The sequence below is a fragment of the Sapajus apella genome, unplaced genomic scaffold (genome assembly GCF_009761245.1).
Source record: "Sapajus apella isolate SASKATOON/1434 unplaced genomic scaffold, GSC_monkey_1.0 scaffold26, whole genome shotgun sequence".
Classification (NCBI taxonomy): domain Eukaryota; kingdom Metazoa; phylum Chordata; class Mammalia; order Primates; family Cebidae; genus Sapajus; species Sapajus apella.
The window spans coordinates 661,391-683,904 of NW_022436966.1; the positions used below are offsets into that span (position 1 = coordinate 661,391).

Genomic DNA, 22,514 nt, shown 5'->3' on the forward strand with positions numbered 1-22,514 from the left:
CCCCGCTTCTGCCTAATTTAAAAACAGCACAAGTCTAAGCTGTGAGGTAATTTACACAGGCAGACTATGTAAGTTAGTGACTGAGAGAGGGTCAAAGTCCATGATCCTGACTGTTGTCACTGCAACCTGGAGATGGGATCAGCCCAAACAAGATCAGATCATGACTAGGAATATTTGTTGAAAATGGAGATCTTCCTCCCACCTCACCCCAAAACCTCTGAGGCTGGTGTGTTGTCAAGTGCCCCAAAAAGAGCCTCACGCACCACCTTAGCTTCCATTTCTTTCTTTCTTCCCTGGAAATCTTTCCCTGATCTCACTGGAGGCAGTTTCCTATAACCCCAAATGAATTATATTAGTTAAAGTGATACTAGCTGCTATAACAAAAAGATCCCCAAATGCACTAGCTTAAATGAGACAGTTTATTTCTCTCCTGTGTAACAGCTCAAGTTCCAGGTGGGCAAGTCGCTCCGCTCCACAGGATCATTCAGGGACCCAGGCTCCTTCCATCACCTTTCTCTACCATCTCTTTGCGTGTTGTGCCATCTTCATGGCTGAGACTGGGCTGTAGCCACATTCTTGCGCCGGCTCACAGCAAGGGGACGGAAAGCATGGAGGGGGAGGCACTGGCCTGGAAAAGGCACATTACTTCCCTTCAGATGCCACTAAGAGTCTCAGCCACATGGGGCAAGCCTCATTGCAGAGGAGGATGGGAAATGCGTAGCGTGCCAGCTACTTGCCAGCTTCTGTTCCATGACTATGGACAACAGGAGGTAGATTTTATTGGATAGTTTGTGGTCTGTGCCATAAGGGTTAATAAAGGGTTTGGAATTTGTGCATCTTCTATTATATTTTTCTAGTAGCTACCTTTAATTTTTAAACAAATATTTTAAAGTAGGTAATGTATGAACAAGATACAGAATTCTAAAGATATTAAAAAAATAGGGTTTTTTTTTTTTTTAAAAACCTCTCCCTTTTTCTCTCCCCCAGTTGCCCATTTTCCCTCCCTAATCATTGGTTTCTTTTGTATTATGCCAGAGATAGCTGCATAATTTATCCTTTTTCTTTAAATGCTCACAATATAATAACTTCAGTGAAATTCACCAGAGCATGGTTTGTAATAGAAAGATAAGACAGCCACAAAAGAATAAGTACCGTGTGATTCCACTTATATGAGATACCTAGTGTAGTGAATGTCATGGAGACAGAAAACAGACAGTGGTTTCCAGGAGCTGGAGAAGGGAGGAATGCGTAGGTTGCATTTAATGGGTAGAGAGTTGCAGGTGGGGAAGCTGGCGGTGTTTTAGAGATGGTTGGTGGTAATGGCTGCCCATGATATGAACATACTTAACGCCAGAGAAATGTATTCTTAAAAATGGTTAAGATGGTGAATTTTGTTATGTATATTTTACCACAATGAGAAATGGGAAATAGCTTAAAAGTCCATCAATAGGAGACAGTTTATAAAATATTCAGTCTGGGCAGGGTGGCTCACACCTGTAATCCCAGCACTTTGGGAGGCCGAGCTAAGAGGATTGCTTGATGACAGGAATTCGTGACCAGCCTGTTCAACATAGGCAAGATCCTGTCTCTACAACAACAACAACAACAACAACAACAATAACACACAGACACACACAGACACAGACACACACACACACACACACACACATTTGTTTATTCATTCAAGGGTTTTGGTTGGAAGAATAAGACTGTTTTCTGTGCACTGATGTGGAAAGATCTCCAAAATATATGACGTGACTGAGGGGCAGAACAGTGCAGTGGTAAGCTACCCTTAAGAGATGGAGGCATGTGCTAGTTAAGGGTAGGGACTCTGGAGCCAGACTGCTTGGGTTCAGATCCCAGTGCTGTGAGACTTTTTGTTTTGTTTTGTTTGTTTCTTTGATTTTAGGTTTGTTTTGTTTTGTTTTGTTTTGTTTTGTTTTGTTTTGTTGAAACAGAGTTTCACTCCTGTCGCCTAGGCTGGAGGGCAGTGGTATGATCTCAGCTCACTGCAGCCTCCGTTTCTCGGGCTCAGGTGATTTTCCGGCCTCAACCTCCCAAGGAGCTGAGACTACAGGCATGCGTCACTGCGCCTGGCTAATTTTTGTATTTTTTCTAGAGATGGGATTTCACCATGTTGCCCAGGCTGATCTCAAAACTCCTGAGCTCAAGTGATCTGCCTGCCTCAACCTCCCAAAGTGCTGAGATTACACGTCTGAGGCATGGCGCCCAGTCTTCTTTGGGACTTTGGGCAAGTCACTTAATCTCTCTGAGCCTCACTTTTCACATCTATAAAAATGGGAGATATATTAATCCCAACCTCCTAGGGTTGTTGAGGGGATTAAATAAGTGAATAAGTAACTCTGGCCAACTTCAGATGTTGATGCGCTCCAGTGCGGGGGAGACCCAGATGAGGAGGCCTGGATGCCTGTCTCCATCCTGCCACTGGCCCCTGGGGCCCTGGCTTAGTCACGTAGTCTCTCTGAGATGCCTTACCTAGTCTAAAGAGCATCTGTCTACCTCCCAGGCATTTGGGGGATAAAACAATAGAGATGAAGTTAAAATTTGAAAGATGATTAAATCCTTGAAAAAAATACTGCTCATTTGAATTGCTTCCCTCTATTTTAGGCAAAACTATTGAGCACGTTCTATGAGTCAAATATTTTATATATACATATGTCATTTAACGCTCAGTGTTAGTCAGATTTAGCCAAATGTTAGTACAAATAACACCCAGGTTTCGGGGGCTGAACACAGTCAGGTCTGTTTCTCATTCACTTCTGACTCCATTGCAACTCGGGGACCCGGCAGAGGCCAAAGATGATGCCAAGATGCCCCCTTTCACTCATGTCTTCTAGTGCCTGACTGTCCTCCACTGGATCCTCTGCGGGAGGCTCCGGGGACAGGCCTGGAACAGGCAAACGTCCTTTCCACCCACAGTCCATTAGCCAGCACCTGGTCCCAGGAGGCCACTTGACTGTGGGGGAGGCTGGGAAGTATAGGCTTAGCTGTGTGCCCATAAATGCAGACTGCCAGGGCACCCTCCCTTACAACAACTCATGTTACTGATAGAGAACCAGCCACTGAGGCAATGTGATTTGCTCAGGGCCACACATGCAGTAAGTGATAGAGCCAGGATTTGTCCCCTCTCTCTTTTTCATTGTATCCTCATGTCTGTCTGCTCTGAAGATGGTAGAGTGTTTTAAAATGTTCTTTAGTTCCTGCATTGTCTCCTTTCCTCAGATTTCCTTTTTCTTCCAGAATTCCTTTTCTATGTATACATGTGTAGGCTCACTGAGCAATGATCTGTTTCATTGGGGTCCTCCAAATATCAGTATTTCTAGGCGGAGCTGACTATGTCATGCTCAATGCAAAATAGAAATGCAAGACCCTTGTTCAAAAAACAGAAAGAAGCTTTTCCTTCCTTTCTGAGTTCTTTCTCTCCCCTCATTTTCTCTTACCTGGCAAGGTGTTTTTTTATTTGCTATTTAATGTTTTTCTTCCTTAGCCACAGGGGACACTTGTGGGACAAGTGCAGACCCTCACAGGCACCCAGAGTTCTGCCTCACAACTTGGTGCATGGGGCCTGCATGGTCCTCCCTGTGCCCAGCTCTCTGACAGGAGTAGAGGGTGCAGCAGCCTCTGGGTGGCCAAGAACCCAGTTCAGGGAGGTGGCTGAGACAGTGGGAGGCAGGACCACGTGTGAGCTGAGGCTCTAGGCCGCCAGCACATGCTGCATTGTTCCACTGGGCTTAACTTATAAAGTGCAAACTCAAAGATAAAGATACAGTCATGCCTCACTTAACATCAGGGATATGTTCCGAGAAATGCATCGTTAGGTGATTTTGTCATTATAGGAACATCAAAGAGTGCACTTACACAAACCTAGATGGTAGGGCCTACTCCACACCTAGGCTGTATGGGCTAGCCTGTTGCTCCCGGGCCACACACCTGGACAGCATGTTCCTCTGCTCCACACCTAGGCTGTATGGGCTAGCCTATTGCTCCTGGGCCTCACACCTGGACAGCATGTTACTCTGCTCCACACCTAGGCTGTATGGGCTAGCCTGTTGCTCCCGGGCCACACACCTGGACAGCATGTTACTCTGCTCCACACCTAGGCTATATGGGCTAGCCTGTTGCTCCCGGGCTACACACCTGGACAGCATGTTACCCTATTCCACACCTAGGCTGTATGGGCTAGCTAGCCTGTTGCTCCCGGGCCACACACCTGGACAGCATGTTACTGTACTGAATACTGTAGGCAATTGGAACACGTGGTATTTGTGTATCTAAACATAGACAAGGTACAGTAAAAACACGATATAAAAGATTAAGAAGATGGGGCCGGGCAGGGTGGCTCATGCTTGTAATCCCAATACTTTGGGAGGCTGAAGTGGGAAGATTGATTGAGCCCAGGAGTTGGAGACCAGCCTGGGCAACATAGGGAGACCGTATTTCTACAAAAACACACAAAAAATTAGCTAGTGTGATGGCACACACCTGTGTGCCCATAAATGCAGACTGCCAGGGCACCCTCCCAGGACTACAGTAGCTGAGAGTAGCTGTAGTCCCAGCTAGTCCCAGATATTCAGGAGGCTGAGGTGGGAGGATTACTTGAGCTGGAGAGGTGGAGGCTGCAGTGAGCTGTGATGATACCACTGCATTCCAGCCTGGGTGACAGAGCAAACCCTGTCAAAAAAAAAAAAAAAAATGGTACACCTTCATAGAACACTTACCATGAGTGCATGAATGGAGCTTGCAGGACTGGAAGTTGCTCTGAGTGAGTTAGTGAGTGCTCTGTGAATGTGAAGGTCTAGGACATGACTGTATACTACTGTAGACTTTATAAACCTGTATCCTTGGGCTGCACTAAATTTATTTAAAAATTTTTCTCTCTTCAAAATAAATTAACCTTAGCTTACTGTAACTTTACTTCATAAACTTGTAAATTTTTAAAACTTTTTGACTCTTTTGTAATAACACTTAGATTAAAACAGACATACTGTACAACTGTACAAAAAAATTCTTGTCCATAAGCTCTTTTCTATTTTTAAACATTTTTACTTTTTTAAAATTTTTAAATGTTTTTGTTAAAAAGTAAGACACACTCATATTATCCTAGGCCTACATGCAGTCAATAACATTAATATTGTCTTTTACCTCCACATCTTGTCCCACTGGAAAGTCTCTAGGAACAGTAATATGCTGGAGTTGTCATCTCCTATGATAGGTATGCCTCTTTCTGGAATACCCCCTGAAGGGCCTGCCTGAGGCTGTTTTACAGTTTTTTTTTTTTTTTTTTTTAATATAAGTAGAAGGTATACACTCTATAATAATAATAAGTAACTGGGCACAGTGGCTCACACCTCTAATCCCAGCACTTTGGGAGGCTGAGGCAGGCGGATCACTTGAGGTCAGGAGTTTGAGACTAGCCTGGCCAACACGGTGAAACCCCATCTCTACTAAAAATACAAAAATAAGCTGGTTGTGGTGACACGCCCCCCCCTGTAATCCCAGCTATTCAGGAGGCTGAGGCAGGAGAATCACTTGAACCTGGGAGGCAGAGGTTGCAGTGAGACAAGATCGTTGCACTCCAGTCTAGGCAACAAGAACATCTCAAACTCTGTCTCAAAAATAATAATAGTATTAATAATAATAAAAAGCGTGGCATAGTAAACATAAACCAGTAACACTGTCTATTATTGTCAGGTGTTGTGTACCATACATAATTATAGGTGCTAGACAGCAATGCAGTAGATTTGTTTACACCAGCATTACCACAAATGTGAGTAATGCATTGTACTGTGACTTCAGGACAGCCACGAGGTCAGAGGCCATAGGAGTTTTTCAGCTCTCTTGTAATCTTATGGGACCACTATTGTATATGTGGCCTGTCATTGACCAAAATGTCCTTAGGTGGCAATGCCTGTATTAAAGTCAAGACAGCAACCATGTTGGGTGAGGTGGCTCACACCTATAATCCCAGCTACTGAGGAGGCTGAGGCAAAAGAATAACTTGAACCTGGGAGGTGGAGTTTGCAGAGGGCCGAGATTATGCCACTGCACTCCTGCCTGGGTGACAGAGTGAGACTCTGTCTCAAAAAAAAAAAAAAAAAAAAAAAAAGCAACCACACAGTATCAGACCACTGGGGACCTCCTTCTCAGCATTGTGCTAATGGCCTGTTCATGAATCCAGCCTTCTTAGTGGGTCATTTCTCTGGGAGCCTTTCTGTTTCCCTGGAGAAGGTGTCTACATCCTGGTGTCCTGGGAGCTGGATGAAAATGGGCTCCTTCAGAGACCTGTATTCAGCGCTCAGACCCTTGCCTGGTCCCCCTGTGCCTGTGACCATGTCTGGGCTGTGCTGATTCAACTTCTCTGGAGAATAAACCTCCATCACCTGGGTGGGGACTTTGGCCCTTCCTGGTCCGTGCACAGGGACATTTGCAACCTCTCTCCCTGTTTTCTGGCCCTGCCGCCTGTACCTTTGCAGTATCTGGAGCGTCTAGTTGGGCTGAGCCCACTCACTCCCCACTGAGCATGTGGGGGGCACTTCCACCCTCTGCAGCACAGCCGACCACTCACCTCTTCATCAGCTCACCACCTTTCAAAGATGTGTGACATCTTCCGCCTGCTATCTTGTCCCCTTCCTCCCTGAGGGGGTTTTCAGCTGGTTTATTCTTTTGCTGTTCTTTTATCGAGGATTTGATAAGAAAAGGAGATGAAACTGTGCGTTGGCCTCACTGTGCCTTACCAAAGCCAACTTAAGTCTAGGGTATACGTCTGTTTTAGAAGGTGATATTCCTTCATGAGGCACGTATTGAGCACCTACTGTGTGCTAAGCCCTGTGGGGATGGGACGTGCTAGGAGACAGTGCTGAAGAGCCGGTTCCTGCTTCTGAGTGGCCTGACTGTGAATCCAGAGGGGAGAGGATGCAGAAGGTTATGACTGAGGGGGAGGGTGTGGGGTGTTAGAAGTCTGTACACAGGGCCTGGGTGGCACCAGGGACAGAACCCAGACTTGAGGGTGCACTTCAGGAGGGTGCTTACTGAGCAGAGAGGGGAGGATCAGACTTTTATTTTTATTTACTTTTTTTTTTTTTTTTTTTTAAATAATCTCTTTGCTGTTAGGTTCTCACTTAACCTTTGTGCTAGAAGTGATTCTGCTTTTGGCTTTTCTCTCATCAGCCCCTCTCTGTTCCCCAATTATTATTTTTTTTAAATCAACTGCTTCTAATCTCCCTGGGTCTGGAATAGCAGACAATCAAGTGTGTTGGAAATGTGTCTAAAATAAGAGTTAATTAGGCTGTGAAGTAAGGTTTGAGGGACTCAGCTGTGAGTAAAATGCATCAACTTTAATGTATCAATTTTATAACATCTATTTTTACTACCCAGTAGCCTTCTTAACTTCTGCAGCTTAATTTATGTTCCAGATGACCAACATTGCCATATACATGAGGCATAACAACCATTCTATTATAAAACTTTAAACATCAGCTGCTGTCTGTATATTTCTTCTATCCCCATAGCCTTCTTACTCCATTAAAAAAATATACCAGCCTTTGGTTTGCCCATGGTGTAAATTTTTTATTTTTTGTTTTTGAGACAGGGTCTCGCTGTGTCATCCAGGCTGGAGTGCTGTGCCACAGTCATGGTTCACTGCAGCCTCTACCTCCTGGGTGCAAGTGTTCTCCTTGCCTCAGTTTACTGAGTAGCTGGGTCCACAGGCACATACCACCATGCCCGCTAATTTTTAAATTTTTTTTGTAGAGGTGGGGTCTCCCTTTGTTGCCGAGGGTAGACTGATTCTGGGCTCAGTGATTTTCTTGCATTGGCCTCCCAAAGTGTTGGGACTACAGGCATGTGCCACTGTGCCTGGCCCCCAGCCCACAGTGTAAATTTTTATTTACCATGTTTCTTTGATTTGAAAAGGCCTACTTTATCACATTATAATATCTGTAAAATGAAATGAGTCTTTTAATTGATGGGGGTCTTGATATTACATGATAGTTTTCTTTTGTATGTGGTACATAATAGTGTATGTTAGGATCAGTGGTGTCTTACATTCAATGCAATACAGTATTTAGGTCATTTGAAGGGATTGACAAATTATTCTGTTTCTCCAACCTGTCTCTGTGCTGGAAAGAGACAACCTCATCATCGTTTGAAAGGAACTTTTTTCTCCCTACAGCCTTCTTATAATAACAGCAAGCCTAATATTGCCAACAACAGTAAGCACTTATAAGCACTTATAAGCACATACTGTGCTGACACTGCTCTGAGAGCTTCCCATTCACCTCTTAAATGACTCTGTGTTAGAGGCGTGGCTATTATGCCCATTCCACAGATGAGGAAACTGAGGCTGAGAGGTAGAAGTGGCACAGCAGGGAATCCAGGCTATCTCTGAAGAAATTGTATATACTATGCTGCCACTAGTGATTCTGGGAGACAGTTGAAGTATCTTCATTTAAATCAGAGGTTTTTTTTTTTTTTACTTAGTTTATTAAACTAATAAATCAGAGGTTTTTACCTACTTATGACTTAGAGTCAACTAGGGAGCTTTAGGAAAATGCTGAAAAAATTCTCCAAGGAATTCTTGAGTGCAGGCAGAGTCAAGAACCCCTGGCTTAATTGATCCACCTGAGGTCCCCTAGCTCTGCCATTCTGGGGCCTCTCTGGCCCTTACTATCTGATGCCACACCTCCGGGATAGGACAACTGCCCAGTGTGGGCTGGCAGGGACAGCCTAAGCCTCTTATGCTTTTGGAGCTGAATCCCTTGGTTAGAAAACATGGGTGGGAAACCTTAAACCGATATGTGCTTTTAATTTTTGTCGTTTTCTTTTTCCTTTCTCTCTCTTTCTTCCAGCTCTGGAGTGCACAGAAAATCAAGCAGGTAATCCAGTTTTGGATTCTTTATTTCCTTCTTCATGCTATCCTGGACTCCACCCTGCCCTGTCCCAGGGATTTAGTGGAAGCACCTCCTCCCATGGCTCTTCCACGCTCTCACATTTGCCCCTAGCCCCCTCACCCCTTCTTCCTCCTTGAGCACCCAAGGGCCAGAGTCTGTGAAGCCTGGAGCTCAGGCCAGAGTGGCCTTTCCCTGGGTTCTCTGAGCTCCGGGAAGAGACAGGGCTTTGTCCACAAAATCCTTACGTGCCTACCATGTGCCAGGCATGGGGGTAGAGGGCCTGTAAGGTAGACACAATCCCATTCCCCATGGACTTTTGCTCTCCCCTACATTCAGCTTTTAGGATAAGTCAGGAGGAGGGGTGCTGTCTGTTTATGGCCCATGTTTTGGTATTCTCTTGCCTTGAGTGGTGTAAAGGCCTAATTGACGACAAGGCAACATACAGCCACTGTGTCTGAATCTTCCCAGGGAAATTGTCCTCTTCCCTCCTTCCTCCCCTAATGCCTCTGCTTTTCTTCCTCCTCCCTCTTCTTCCCCCTTTCCCCTCCCTGCATCCCTGTCCCCACCCATTCTCTGTTCTCGCTTTTGCCAGGCTATTCTACACCCGGACACCAATGAGAAGATCTTCATGCCCTTCAGAATGTCAGGTAAGCTCCTGGGGCCTTTCTGGTTCTGGTCAGCCTGGGGTGCTTATTCCACTCACAGCTCCAGGAGCGTCCAGATGTGTTGGCCTAAGGATGGGACACAGCCTGTCACGATTGTGGCCACATTTGCACCTACCTGTTCACCTCAGCTCAACCGTACAAGATGCTGGCCAGGCCTCAGAATCCTCTATGGAGCTTGCCCGCCTTTTCTGCATGAACAGTTGGGGTGGAGCCGGAGCTTCCACAGGTGAATCTGGTTGTCCCTGCCACTACCCACCCTACATCACTCAGCACCCACTAGGACAGCCTCAATGATGCCTCCATAAGCAAGCCCTGGCTTCTACAAGTCATTCCCCATCTCTTATCCATGCATGACCTGCTGTTTCCTTCCAAGTCATGCTCCCTGCCCTACCCCTTTTAGGCAGCCGGTCTCCAGCTTAATTTTCTGTTCTCTGATCCTGCAATGAGCTCTCCCTTCCCTTCAGAATGGATGCACTGCTGTACACATACAGAAGGTGGGATTCCTGTTCTGTAGAGATCAGTGGGCAGTGTGGGAGACAAGATCCCTACCCCAGGAAGTCCTGTGGTCACTGAAGAGGCAGCTGTGTATATGTGGGCTCTAGGGCTTAGAAAGCACTGGCATGTATACGAGCTGGGCCGGCATGCTTATCTCCCCAGTGGTTCTGAGAGTCACTGCAGAGTCACACTCATGGGTGTGCTGATGCCTCCTCCTTGCCAATTCTCAGTGCAGTGGGACGCACCCATCTTGAGTGATGAGGGTGGGATGGGAGAGTACTGCTGCTGCTGCCTTGGGAAGGCCTCAGGGGGCTGGAGAAAGGCAGTCTTAGTCAAATGTCAGTCAGGCTCCCCACCCCCAGAGAGCCTGACCTCATTGTGGGCAAGAAAATAAACAACCAGGGACTGGATGGACATGTGATGTTATTGTGTAAACTGGGGCAGTGAGTGCCCTGTGACCCCCTTGCTTTGTCATGTCAGAACTCTAAGGCTCTGAGCATTTTTTTTTTCTTTATATTTGAGACAGAGTCTCACTCTGTTGCCCAGGCTGGAGTGCAGTGGCGTGATCTCTGCTCATTGCAGCCTCCACTGCCCAGATTCAAGCAATGCCTCAGCCTCCTGAGTAGCTGGGACTGTAGGCACACACCACCATGCCCAGCTAATTTTTGTATTTTTTAGTAGAGACGGGTTTTCACCATGTTGGCCAGGCTGGTCTTGAACTCCCGACCTCAAATGATCTGTCTGCTTTGGTTTCCCAAAGTGCCAGGAAGGGCTCTGAGCATCTTATAGTTGTGGTTGTAGACGCTCCCAGTCCCTGTACCCGGCATAGCAGGCTCTAACCTTGAGCCTGGCTTCACTTGTAATTCCTGACCTTTTTGAGTCATGGCATTCCTCTGAGGCCCCAGTCAAACTCTGGTTCTCTCCCCAGAGAGCAGTGAGTAGGACAGCGATGGCTCATGTGTGTGCATGATTATGCACACTCAGGATGCAAGGCTTCACTTGAGATGTAAGTCAGATAAGCCTGATCCCGCTGTCCAGCCACTGCTCACCGGCTGCCATGGTTAGAGGTTGGGGACAGGAGGCTGTCCACTGACAGCAGTTGGGGCTGTGGAGGGAGCCTTGCTTGGGGGCTGAGAGCAGTGAGGAGGCCGTACCCAGGGCCTGGCTGCACTTCACCCTTGCTCCCTACTGAGCCACTGGGGATGCCACAGATTTAAGAAGCTTTGGCACTTAGAGGTGCATGGCTCAGATAGGGAGGGAATTTTCTTTCCAGAAATGGCCATGATGCTGGGGAAGTAAGAGCCTGTGTTAGAAAGACAAGCTGAGGGAAGAAGGAAAACATTCCGGGGTCCTTGGAGGATGTTCAGCTTCATGTAGTGAGTGTGCGCAGGGGTGTCATGCCTCGCAGGAAATCGTGGGAGGATCACCACATGTGGAGTGGTGGTGCCCGAGGCAGCGGCAGCCCTGCCTGCAGGAACAGGCCTCTGGGTTCCAGTGGAGAGTGAAAGCTGCCTGGCCAAAAACATCAGAGAAGAGGAGGCTGGGGACACAGGGACCCCTCTGCCCCAGCGAGGGCTGAGCTGGGAAAGGATCTGTGAGATTGGAGATGCCTCCCGCCTAACTGACCTGAGCCCCTTTGTCAGGACCATTGACGGCCTCAGACCTAACCTGGAAGCTCCTGGGTATCTCAGGTGAGATTCGGGTGGATTTTAAGGCCTGACCCTTTTCTTCTTGTTCACAGGTTACATTCCTTTTGGGACGCCAATTGTAAGTATTACCTTCAAAGGATTCCCTTTTAAAAAATTATTTTAAATGTCTAATGTTACATTATTGCTCACAGATACTTGATTGAGTTGTTGATTCAGGATAAATCAATTCCTGGAGGGAAATTACCAAATAAAATAATACGTATTTCTTACCGTGTCTCTCGATGCTGTTCGGCAAACCTCTTTTCATAAAAAGCCTGATGACTTAAATCCAGTGTGGAGTAGAAATTGCCTTCTTCCCTGCACGTTTTCTGTCCCCAGTGTTGTCATTAGCACCTGCTAGTCATAGAGAAGTTTTCTCAAAGAACCTGGGAAGTAGGAGTGGAAGCATGCCTTCTGAAAAATCTAAGTTTAAAATTAATTCAGAAAGAATTTTCAGCATTTTCTTTTGTTCAGTTTTAGAATCAGGATTATGTTTACTCTTTATTTTTATTGGAATAAAACATACAGAAAGGTGCATTCATCATAAATGTACAAATTTATGTACATTTTCAAAAAGCAAGCATATCCAGTAAACATCATTTAGATAAGGAATCAGTCTGGTATCCTCCCAACTGAGCTACTTCAGCCAGCTCACTTAAAGATTCAGAACTTCATCAGCATCTCAGAAAGCTCACATGTGTCCTTCCCAATCACCACCCCCATAGGAAATCACTTTTCTGACTTTTGTATTTTAGTTTTGCTTGTTATTGAACTTTATGTAAATGAAATCATCAGTGTGTGCTTTTTTGTGTCTGGCTGCTTTTACTCCATATTTTGAGATTTGTTCATATTGTTATCTGTAATGTTTGTTCTTTTTTCATTGCTATATAATATTCCATTGCCATAAAAATTCAGAATTTCTTTATACTACTGTTGGTGAACATTGGGTTTTTCTAGTTTTGGGTTTACAACAAATAGTGCTGTTTTGAACATGCTTGAACATGTCTTTTAGTGGATATATGCCCTAATTCCTCTTTGATATAAACCTAGGAGGCTAAATTAAAACAGGCAACAACTATAATAAATGCAATGTGTGATCTGAGAATGGATCTGGGTTGGAGCAGGTGGTGTGTAAATTGTATTGCAGTTTCTTACAATGCTAAAAATGCACTTACAATATGACCAGATAACCCTACTTTTAGGTATTTATCTAAGGTAAATGAATATGTTTGTCTGCACACAGATCTGTATTTGAATGTTTATAGTAGCATTTTTCACATTAGTCTAAAACTGGAAACAGACAAAAATGACCAACAGATGTTAAAACTACTGGGTAAAGAACTAATTGAGAACAGAATGTTTGCCTAGTCTCAAATTTTTCTATAACTATCATAGATATTATTCCTTCTATGTTAACAATAGTTGGCATCCTCTTGAGTTTCCCTTCTGCCTCTTCCTTTAATGTTTTCTTGAAACTATCAGTATTTAGATACTGTTAATACCGTCTTTGTGTGTTTTTTTTATTCAGTAGTTAAAAATTTACTCCTGTCATTATTTATTTTGATATGCAAATTGGGCCACTTTTGACCCAACCTTAAATTAGTTTCTCTATTTGACATGTCCCCTTAGTCTTTGAGAGCTTCAGTACTCCCTGACACAACAGGATATTCTAGGTTCATCTTTTCTTTCCCCTCCCCTTCTCTTTCCCCTCCCCTTCCCTTTCCCCTCCCCTTCCCCTCTTTTCTTTCCTCTCTTTCCCTCCCTCCTTCCCTCCCTCCTTCTCTGTCTTCCTTCCTTTTTTGTTCTTTTTTCTTTTCTTTTCTTTTTTTTTTTTTTTTTTTTTTGGGGGTTTTTTTCCGTTTGTGTTAGTTTTCTTTTATTTCCCCCCTCAGGTGGTTCCCCCGCCTTGGCCTCCAAAGTGCTTGGATTACAAGCGTGAGCCACCACGCCCAGCTGTTTTTTTTCTTTTATTTTGTCTCACTCTGTCACCCAGGCTGGAGTGTAGTGGCAGGATCATGGCTCACTGAAGCCTCAAACTCCTGGGCTCAAGTGATCCTCTTGCCTCAGCCTCCCAAGTAGCTAGGACTACAGGCATGTGCCACAATGCCCAGCTAACTTCTCAAAGTTTTTTTGTAGAGATGGAGTCTCATTATGTTGCCCAGCCTTGTCTTGAACTCCTGAGAGAAAGCATCTTCCCACCTCAGCTTCCTGAAGTACTGAGATTACAGATTTGTCTGTACAGTACTTTCTTTGCCCCCATCGTAGAATAATTGATTTCTCCAAGGAGCCCTATTTCCTTTTAGAGGGAAATGATACTTAGAAACCAAGATCTTGATGCTAAGTGTACTCATTGTTACCTGAGTGTCATTGCTTCTAGCATTCTTAGAGCTAAGAGATACAGCTTTTAAAAATTCATGAGTTTATACTGATACCTCTAATTCCCATCAGACATCTCAGTGTTCATTTGTTCTCCCATTTCATATTTGAATCTCCCTTCTCCCCAAATGAGAATCTAACAATATTTTTACTCACTTGCTAAATCTTACACATACAGATAAGAGTTTTCAGAATTGCTACACCAATACCGCTCTCAACATACATATTAACGGGCCGGGCATGGTGGCTCACGCCTGTAATCCCAGCACTTTGGGAGGCCGAGGCGGGTGGATCACGAGATCAAGAGATCGAGACCATCCTGGTCAAAATGGCGAAACCCCGTCTCTACTAAAAATACAAAAAAATTAGCTGGGCATGGTGGCGCATGCCTGTAATCCCAGCTACTCAGGAGGCTGAGGCAGGAGAATTGCCTGAACCCAGGAGGCGGAGGTTGCGGTGAGCCGAGATTGCGCCATTGCACTCCAGCCTGGGTAACAAGAGCGAAACTCCGACTCAAAAAAAAAAAAAAAAAATACATATTAACTAAAGCCTAAGGTTTCTTTGAAGTTCTTTTTGTCCTTAGAAAGCATCCTATTGAGAGTACACAGTCAGAGAACCATGTTCAAAAGTTACTTGAATTATTTTTTTTCTTATGTGTTTGTGTTATCTATTTGATATACAGTTAGGTTTAACTGATTTCTATTGGCATTCCATTTTAGTTGTTTCCCCATTTTTATTAATTTATTTTTTGATATTTAAAAGATAGGAATAGTTTAAAAGTTAAAGCTGTTTAAAAAGATATACTCATAAAAGTTCCACTCCCTATCCCTTCTACCTCCTTCTCACCCATCCTCTGTAGGTAAACAACTTCTCCTGATTTTTTTTCCATAAGAATAAACAGATACAAATATCTGCTTTCCCCTTTTTTTCTTATATAAAGAGTAGTATACTGTATACAGATGTGTCTGACTTAACGATAGTTCAACTTACAGTTATTTGACTTTATGATATGTGACAGCAATATACATTCAGTGGAAACTGTGCTTGCAATTTTGAATTTTGATCCTTTCCTGCGCTAGAGATATGTGACATGATACTTTGACCACGCTGGGCAGTGGCAGGAACCGCAGCTCCCAGTCAGCCATGTGATCACAGGGTAAACAACCCCTACTGCAATGTACAGTGTTGCCAGTGTTTTTTTGAATATTGCATTCTGTGTTCCGTATCCCATCATGTCAACAAAATGCCCCTTTTCAACTTACGATATGTTCAATTTATGATGGCTTAGCAGCCGTAACCACATCATAAGTTGAGGAACATCTGTATACCCTTTTGCACAATGTTTTTTTTTTACTTCATTTATGTTTCTTTTCTTTTCTTTTTTGAGACAGAGTCTCACTGTCTCTGTCACCCAGGCTAGAGTGCAGTGACATGATCTTGGCTCAGTGCAGCCTCTGCCTTCCCAGGTTCAAGCGATTCTCCTGCCTCAGCCTCCTGAATAGCTGGGATTACAGGCATGCACCTCTACGCCCAGCTAATTTTTATATTTCTAGTAGAAATGGGATTTTGCCATGTTGGCCAGGCTGGTCTTGAACTCCTCGCCTTAAGTGATCCACTCGCCTTGGCCTCCCAAAGTGTTGGGATTATAGGTGTGAGCCACTGTGCCAGCTCTTCCATTTGATATATCTTGAAAATCACTCTATATCAATTTATAGATCTCGTCCTCATTATTATTTTTTACAGCTATATAGTATTCTATTAAGTGGAAGTACCATGATTTATTTAATTTCTTACATTAGATTATTTGTAATGCTTTGCCATCATGAATAATGTCAAAATGATAATCGTGTGATATTGTTGGAATATATCTTGAGGCTGAATTCCTAGGTTCTATGGAAGGACTATTAAATAGACATTTCCAGCAAGATTGATCAAGACAAAAGAGAGAAGATACAAATAAACAGTATTAGCAATAAGAAGTACAATAATTATAGATGCAGTAGCAGATTAAAAGATCAGAATGCATTGAACAACCTAAGGCAATACCTTTAAAGACTTAGAATAAATGAAAACATTTCTGGGAAAATATAGCTTACCAAAACTGCCTAGAAAGACAAAATATAGAATCTTTGTTTTCTTTTTTAGAGACAGGATATCACTCTGTCTCAACAATCATGGCTCACTGCAGCCTCAAATTCCTGGACTCAAGTGATCCCTCCTGCCTCAGCCTCCCAAAGTGTTGGGATTACAGGCATAAGCCATTACATCTGGCCTTAAAATCTGAATAGACCTATAAATAGAAGGAAATTTAATTTGCAGTTTAAAATATTTGCACCAAAGAAGAAACAAACCAAAAATTATCACCGGGCTCTGATCTTCTAGGTGACTGCAGCCAAAGGAATAGCTTAACTCCATTTTATAAAGCTTTTAAAAGAGAAAAAAGTACCAGGTGTGGTGGCTCATGCCTCTAATCCCAGCACTTTGGAAAGCCAAGGCAGGGGGATTGTTTGAGCCCAGGAGTTCGAGACTGGCCTGGGTAACATAGCAAGACCTTGTCTCTTTTGGAAAAAACAAAAAAGGGAGAGGAAAAAAAGGAAATCTTCCCAGTTCATTTATGAGGCACTTTGAGACCCATACCAAAGTAAGTATAAGAAAGAAAAAGTATAAGCCAATATCACTTATGAAATTACATGCAAAACTTACGAAATAAAGTAATAGCAAACTGAGTCCAGCAATACATCAAAGTACATCATGATGAAATGCCTTTTACCAAATGTGATAACATTAGAGAATGTATTAATATAGTTCATCACACTAAGAAACTGAAGGAGAAACATAGTTTTCCCAGTAGATACAGAAAAAGCATTTGATAAAATAAAATATAACTCAATTTACAGTAATAATTATTATGATAAAAACAGAACAGATTAGGTTTATAAGGAACTTTCTTAACTTGATACTGTCTATAAAAAAATATTTAAACCAACCATAGCAAGCCCCTGTCTTCAAGATGAAACAGAGGTAAATTCTTAATGCCTTGGACAGGTTAAGAATGCTTGATAATGTTGCTTCTATCTAACATTTTCCTGGAAGACTAGCAAGTGCAGTAAGACATGAAAAAATAAACAACTGGTATTAGAGTTGGAAAGAAAGAAACAAAAACGTTTATGAGAATAGACAAATTTTTGGAACTACTTAAAAAGATTTCTGGATGTAAGACAAGTATACAAAAAATTTTGTATGCCTGTAAACCTAAAACAAACATCTAGAATATGATTTTTATAAAAGCTGTCATTTACAATAGTATTTTAGACAATAAGGGATATAAAAATAAATTAAACACTATTTAAGACCTTTGTATTGCAACTTTTACAACTTTATTGAAGAACATTGGAGATCTAAATAAATGGAGAGCTATATCATTTTGTTTTCTTCAAATTAAAATCTATATTCAATGTAATTTCGGTCATATTCTCAGCAGGATTTGTCATGGAACTTCACAAGTTGCTATGAAAAATTTTATGAATACAAGCTAAGGGATAAGAATAGCCAAGACAAGAATACGGTAGTGGGAGAGGACTCACCCTACCAAATATTATAAGACAACTTGGTTATGGTACAGGGATAAGCAAATATGTCCGTGGAACAGAACAGAGAACTTGGAGACATGCCACATGGAAACTTAAAATTTGACTAAGGTGGCGTTACAAATCAGTGGAGAAAAAGGACAAACCATTTAATAGTATTATATGGTGCTGAGACAGCTGGCTACCTATCTGGAAAAGAAAGAAAGTCTTTACATCACCTTATACACAAAAGGACATTTAAATATGAAAAGAAAATATTTGCAGCAATGTTTATGATAGCAAAAAATTGGAAACCGCTGAAATTCCATCAACAAGAAATGAATCAGTCGTGGCTTAGTCACGCAGTGGAATACTTAACACAGGAAAGAAAACAATGAGCAAGGGCGACATTTATGAATATGGATAAGTCTCAAAAACAATGTTGAATGAAAAAATAGTAGCAGAGTAGTAATGCTCTCTGTCATTTATATAACGTTAAAAAATATGCAAAGCAATATTATATATAGTTTATGAGTACATTTTTAATGCATCCTTAAAAACATTCATGGGAACAATAAGCACCAGGCTTCGTGATACTGTTTACCTCTGGGGAGGGAGAACGCAATGAAATTTAGCAGAACAGGGGGTGCTTCATTTGTATTTATAGTGTTTCATCTTTTAAAAACATCTTCACAAAAAATTGACGAAATAAGATTGGACATATATGGATGCTCGTTATCCTCTAGACTTTTCTGTATCCTTGAAATATTTCATTTTATACATATATTTAAAAATATATAAATATATCGAGAGAGGTATTATTCACATCTCTATTTTTATGTCGTTGCCCTGAAACTACTACATTGTTCTGAAATATTCTGAGAAAGGTTTATAAATTTCCCACCATAATTGTGTGTATGTTCGTGTGTGTGTTTCATTTCTTTGCATTTCTTGCTGTTGTTATTGTATAGATTTCAATGCAATGGTGTTTGATGTGTTCAGACAGTTTGTCTTCTTGATATCATCTCTGTTTCTCAAACAGACACACACACACACACACACACACACACAAATACACGCACACGAAATATCCCTGTTTCATTGATTATTCTTGCCTTGAATTTTACTTATATTAATATTTTTATTCCTTTTTTGCTTAATTGACTTGCATTCCATATCATTGCCTATACATTTGTGTCAAAGTCATTTAATTTCTGTGCCATTTTGTATTACACATCTCTTTTGGACAAAATATAGCTAAATTCTACTTTTGCTGCATAAAAAGGCTACTTACATTTAACCCAGTTTGAGAAACACTGCCTTTAATTTTAATGAGAAATGGAACCTATTTGTATTTATTCTGCCACTGATAATTATGACTGCATATCCCAGCTGTCAAATGGGTTTTGTTGTTGTCGTTAGCTTTTATTAACTGTTTCCACTTCTTTTCCTGATTTATACTGGAGGATAGATCTTTTAGTTTCTTTAGTGTGGAAGGGGAACATTCTAATTTTCTCTACTTACCATTCATCTGTAATATTTTGTAGTACAGAGAGGTTGCATTATATATACTTTATAATCAAGAATCAAATAATAAATATGACTTCCCCAACCCTACCTATATAGGAAGAGACTTTTAGCATGTAATTTCCCTCTGCTCTCTACTTGATTATTTTACCTCCATACACCTGCCAAGTTTTTGGAAATCATTTGGAATGTCATCAGATTTATAAAGCCTTTCTTAACACCTGTATTATACTTTACAATTATTTAGGCTGTGTGTGTCTATGTGTTGTTTGGCTAGAATACGTTTTTGAACAATCTTCAGAGTATATGGGCAATATGCCTTTCTGAATCTTTGCATATCTGGAGATATTTTTTTCCCTTTCATACATGAACAATAGTTGGCCTGATTTTCTTTTCCTTTCTAGGTAAACTTCCCCCCTTCCCCTGGAATAGTTTGGTATTTTTTCTCTTTATCTTTGGAGTTCAGAAATATCTCCCAGGATTTAAAAAAAAAATCTTCTCTGTATATTTTATAAAATTATACAAGTAATACATGAATGTGTTCTTTGGGATTCAAAATTACCACCAAGAATGTTTTAAAAGTTACACAAGTAATACATGAATGTTCTCTCAGCTCAGAATTTAAACAATACAAACAAAAATAAAGGTCTTTGTGATGCTCCTCAACCCCAAATCTCTGCCCAGAGTCACCTCTGTAAGAAGTTTAATGTGTATCTCTAGGCATTTTCTAGATATCTGCATACATATAAGTCATCATTTAAAGTTTTTTTTTGTTTTGTGGATTTTTCCATTAAAAATATAACAGTATACTTATTTACCTATGGTTAACTTATGACACTTAGCAGTTTGCCTCCATACCGACTGGCTTCATTTATTTGTTCATTTGTTTGTTTTCTCTGCCGAGTGGCATCTTCCCCTCCAGTGTGATGGGCTGAGGTTCTTTCTGATTATTTGCTATTGGGAACAATTGTGCTGTGAAAAACCTATGTAAAGCCATTTTTGCACAAGGATAAGGGTTTCTCAAGGGCACTTCCAGAAAGTGAATTTGCTGCCTAAAAAGTTACGCACATTTACATCTTTAACAGATATGGCTCAATTTCCCTTCGGAAAGACTATATTTCCCCATGCATTTGTAACACTAGTATTCATTCATCTTTTTAACATTTTTGCCAATCTGATGGGTAGATTCTCATATGGTTTTAATTTTTATTTCCATAAACACCGAAAAGATTTTGGTGCTTTTAAAATCTATTTATTGGCTATTTGTATTCCCTCTTCTCTGAATTGCGTGTTCACATTCTTTGTCCATTCTTCCATGGGCCATATTTTTCTAGTTGATTTGTAAGAGCTCTTTATATATCCTGGACATTCATCCTTTGGATTATATATATGGCAAGTCTCTTCTCCAGCTGCTTATCCCTTATTCTCTGGTGTCTTTGTTATAGAAAAGTTTTAAATATTGAAGTCTTTAAATATAGTGATCTATCTTTTGATTGATTTTGAGTCTTTTTCCACTCCTCACCTCTATCTCCTTTATTAAAATAACTGAGGCCAGGAGTGGTGGCTCACACCTGTAATCCCTGTACTTTGGGAGGCCAAGGTGTGAGGATTACTTGAGTCCAGGAGTTTGAGACCAGTCTGGACAACATAGGGAGATCCCATTTCTACCAAAAAGTTAAAACATTAGCTATGCATGTTGGTTTGCACCTGTGGTCCTGGTTGCTTGGGAGGCTGAGGTGGGAGGATCACTTGAGTCCAGGAGTTTGAGGCCTCAGAGAGTTTTGATTGTGCCACTGCACTTCAGCCTGGGTGGCAGAGTGAGACCCTGTCTCAAAATAAATACATAAATTAAGACAAAATAAAATAGATTTCTGAAAGCTATGTCTTAGAATCAGCTCTTGGATATACTTATCAATTCTATATTTTAATTATTCATTTATGCTTTTTAAAAATAATATCCTGTTTTTCCTCCTTTCTTTGTTTGTGGTTGGTTTTCTTACTTTTTGCCTTGAATGTTTAGTTTATTTATTTTCCTTTTAATGAAAGTGTTTAGTGCTGTGAATTTGCCTCTGAATATATCTAAAACATGGTTATATCTGATATGTTTTCATATATAGTGATCTTATGTTGTTATTTTCTAAATAAGCTTGAAATTATAATTTCAAATCTTCTTTAGTCAATTAGAAGAACACATTTTAAATTCTAAGTGGTTGGGTTTTAAAAAATGTATTCTTTTGTTATTTTCTAGCTTATTTTCAGAGAGTGACCTCTACAATTTTGCCATTTTGGATTTATTGTGGTTTTCTTTGTAGCATGGTATCTGAATATGTCAGTTAGGATCAGGATCATCTGCATGTAACAAAGTCCAAAATAACAGTGGTTTAAACAAAATAGTTTATTTCTCTCTTACTTCAAAGAAGTTTGGAGATAGGCAGGATCCTCACAATGTCATGGTTGTCTATTGTAAGGTACTGGCTTCTGTTGTAAAAAGTCACCCCCGTAGCCCAAGATGGCTGCTGGAGTTCCAGCCATCACAATCACATTCCAGAGAGGAGAAAGAAAAGAAGAATAGTAGACTGTGTCTCTCAACTGAGTTACATTTATCTTTAAGATACAGACTGTCTTTAAAAAGGAGGCTTTTTGGAATTTCCATGTAACAGTTCTGCTTACATTTTATTTAGAATTTAGCTGGGTATATAGTTGATTCCCCAATTTTATAAGGAGTCTATTAGTAAGAAAGAAGGGAAGAATGGTTGATAGGTAGGCAAACAAGAATGGCATAATAACTTTTATAAATTTTCCATTAACACTTTAAAATGGCATAATAACTTTTATAAATTTTCCATTAACACTTTAAAAGATACACAATTTGGTAATATCATCTCTTTGTCAAACTGGAGAACTGGGTATTTGAAATGGCAACAGTTGAATGTGGGGCCCATTTTTCCCTGAGAAGCCAAATGGACCCTTACACAATTACCAGCTGCCATCAAGTGGGAAGAACTGGCTAACCCAGTAGATGCCAGCACTGCCTTCAGTTCACAAGGGGTTACTGAGGCGTTTCTACTCTCTCCTTACCCTACCCAAGAAAGGCCCATCATCACAGGGTCCCTATGGCCCTATAGGCAGGAGGCGGACGTGGATGCTGATCCACTCCCATGCCATTTAGGGGTTCATTACTGAAGCAGATGCTGTGAATGTCCTGTCAGGACCGATCCTCTCCCAGCCTGGAGCAAACATCCCTCTGTGAATAAACATGTATGGTATAAGAAGAGGATGCCCTGACCC

The 22,514-nt window shown here is 41.5% G+C and overlaps 1 protein-coding gene across 8 annotated transcripts in view; it reads left to right on the top strand.

Moving 5' to 3' along the window:
- The window catches only part of SFXN5 (sideroflexin 5), a 129,117-nt gene that overhangs the window by 37,927 nt on the left and 68,676 nt on the right, over nucleotides 1-22,514 (top strand). For all 8 annotated transcript variants that reach the window (XM_032291734.1, XM_032291736.1, XM_032291735.1 and 5 more), the window contains 3 exons: nucleotides 8,868-8,894; nucleotides 9,502-9,556; nucleotides 11,811-11,836. In XM_032291734.1, the coding sequence (XP_032147625.1) occupies nucleotides 8,868-8,894; nucleotides 9,502-9,556; nucleotides 11,811-11,836 (108 nt within the window). The remainder of the gene's footprint in view (nucleotides 1-8,867; nucleotides 8,895-9,501; nucleotides 9,557-11,810; nucleotides 11,837-22,514) is intronic.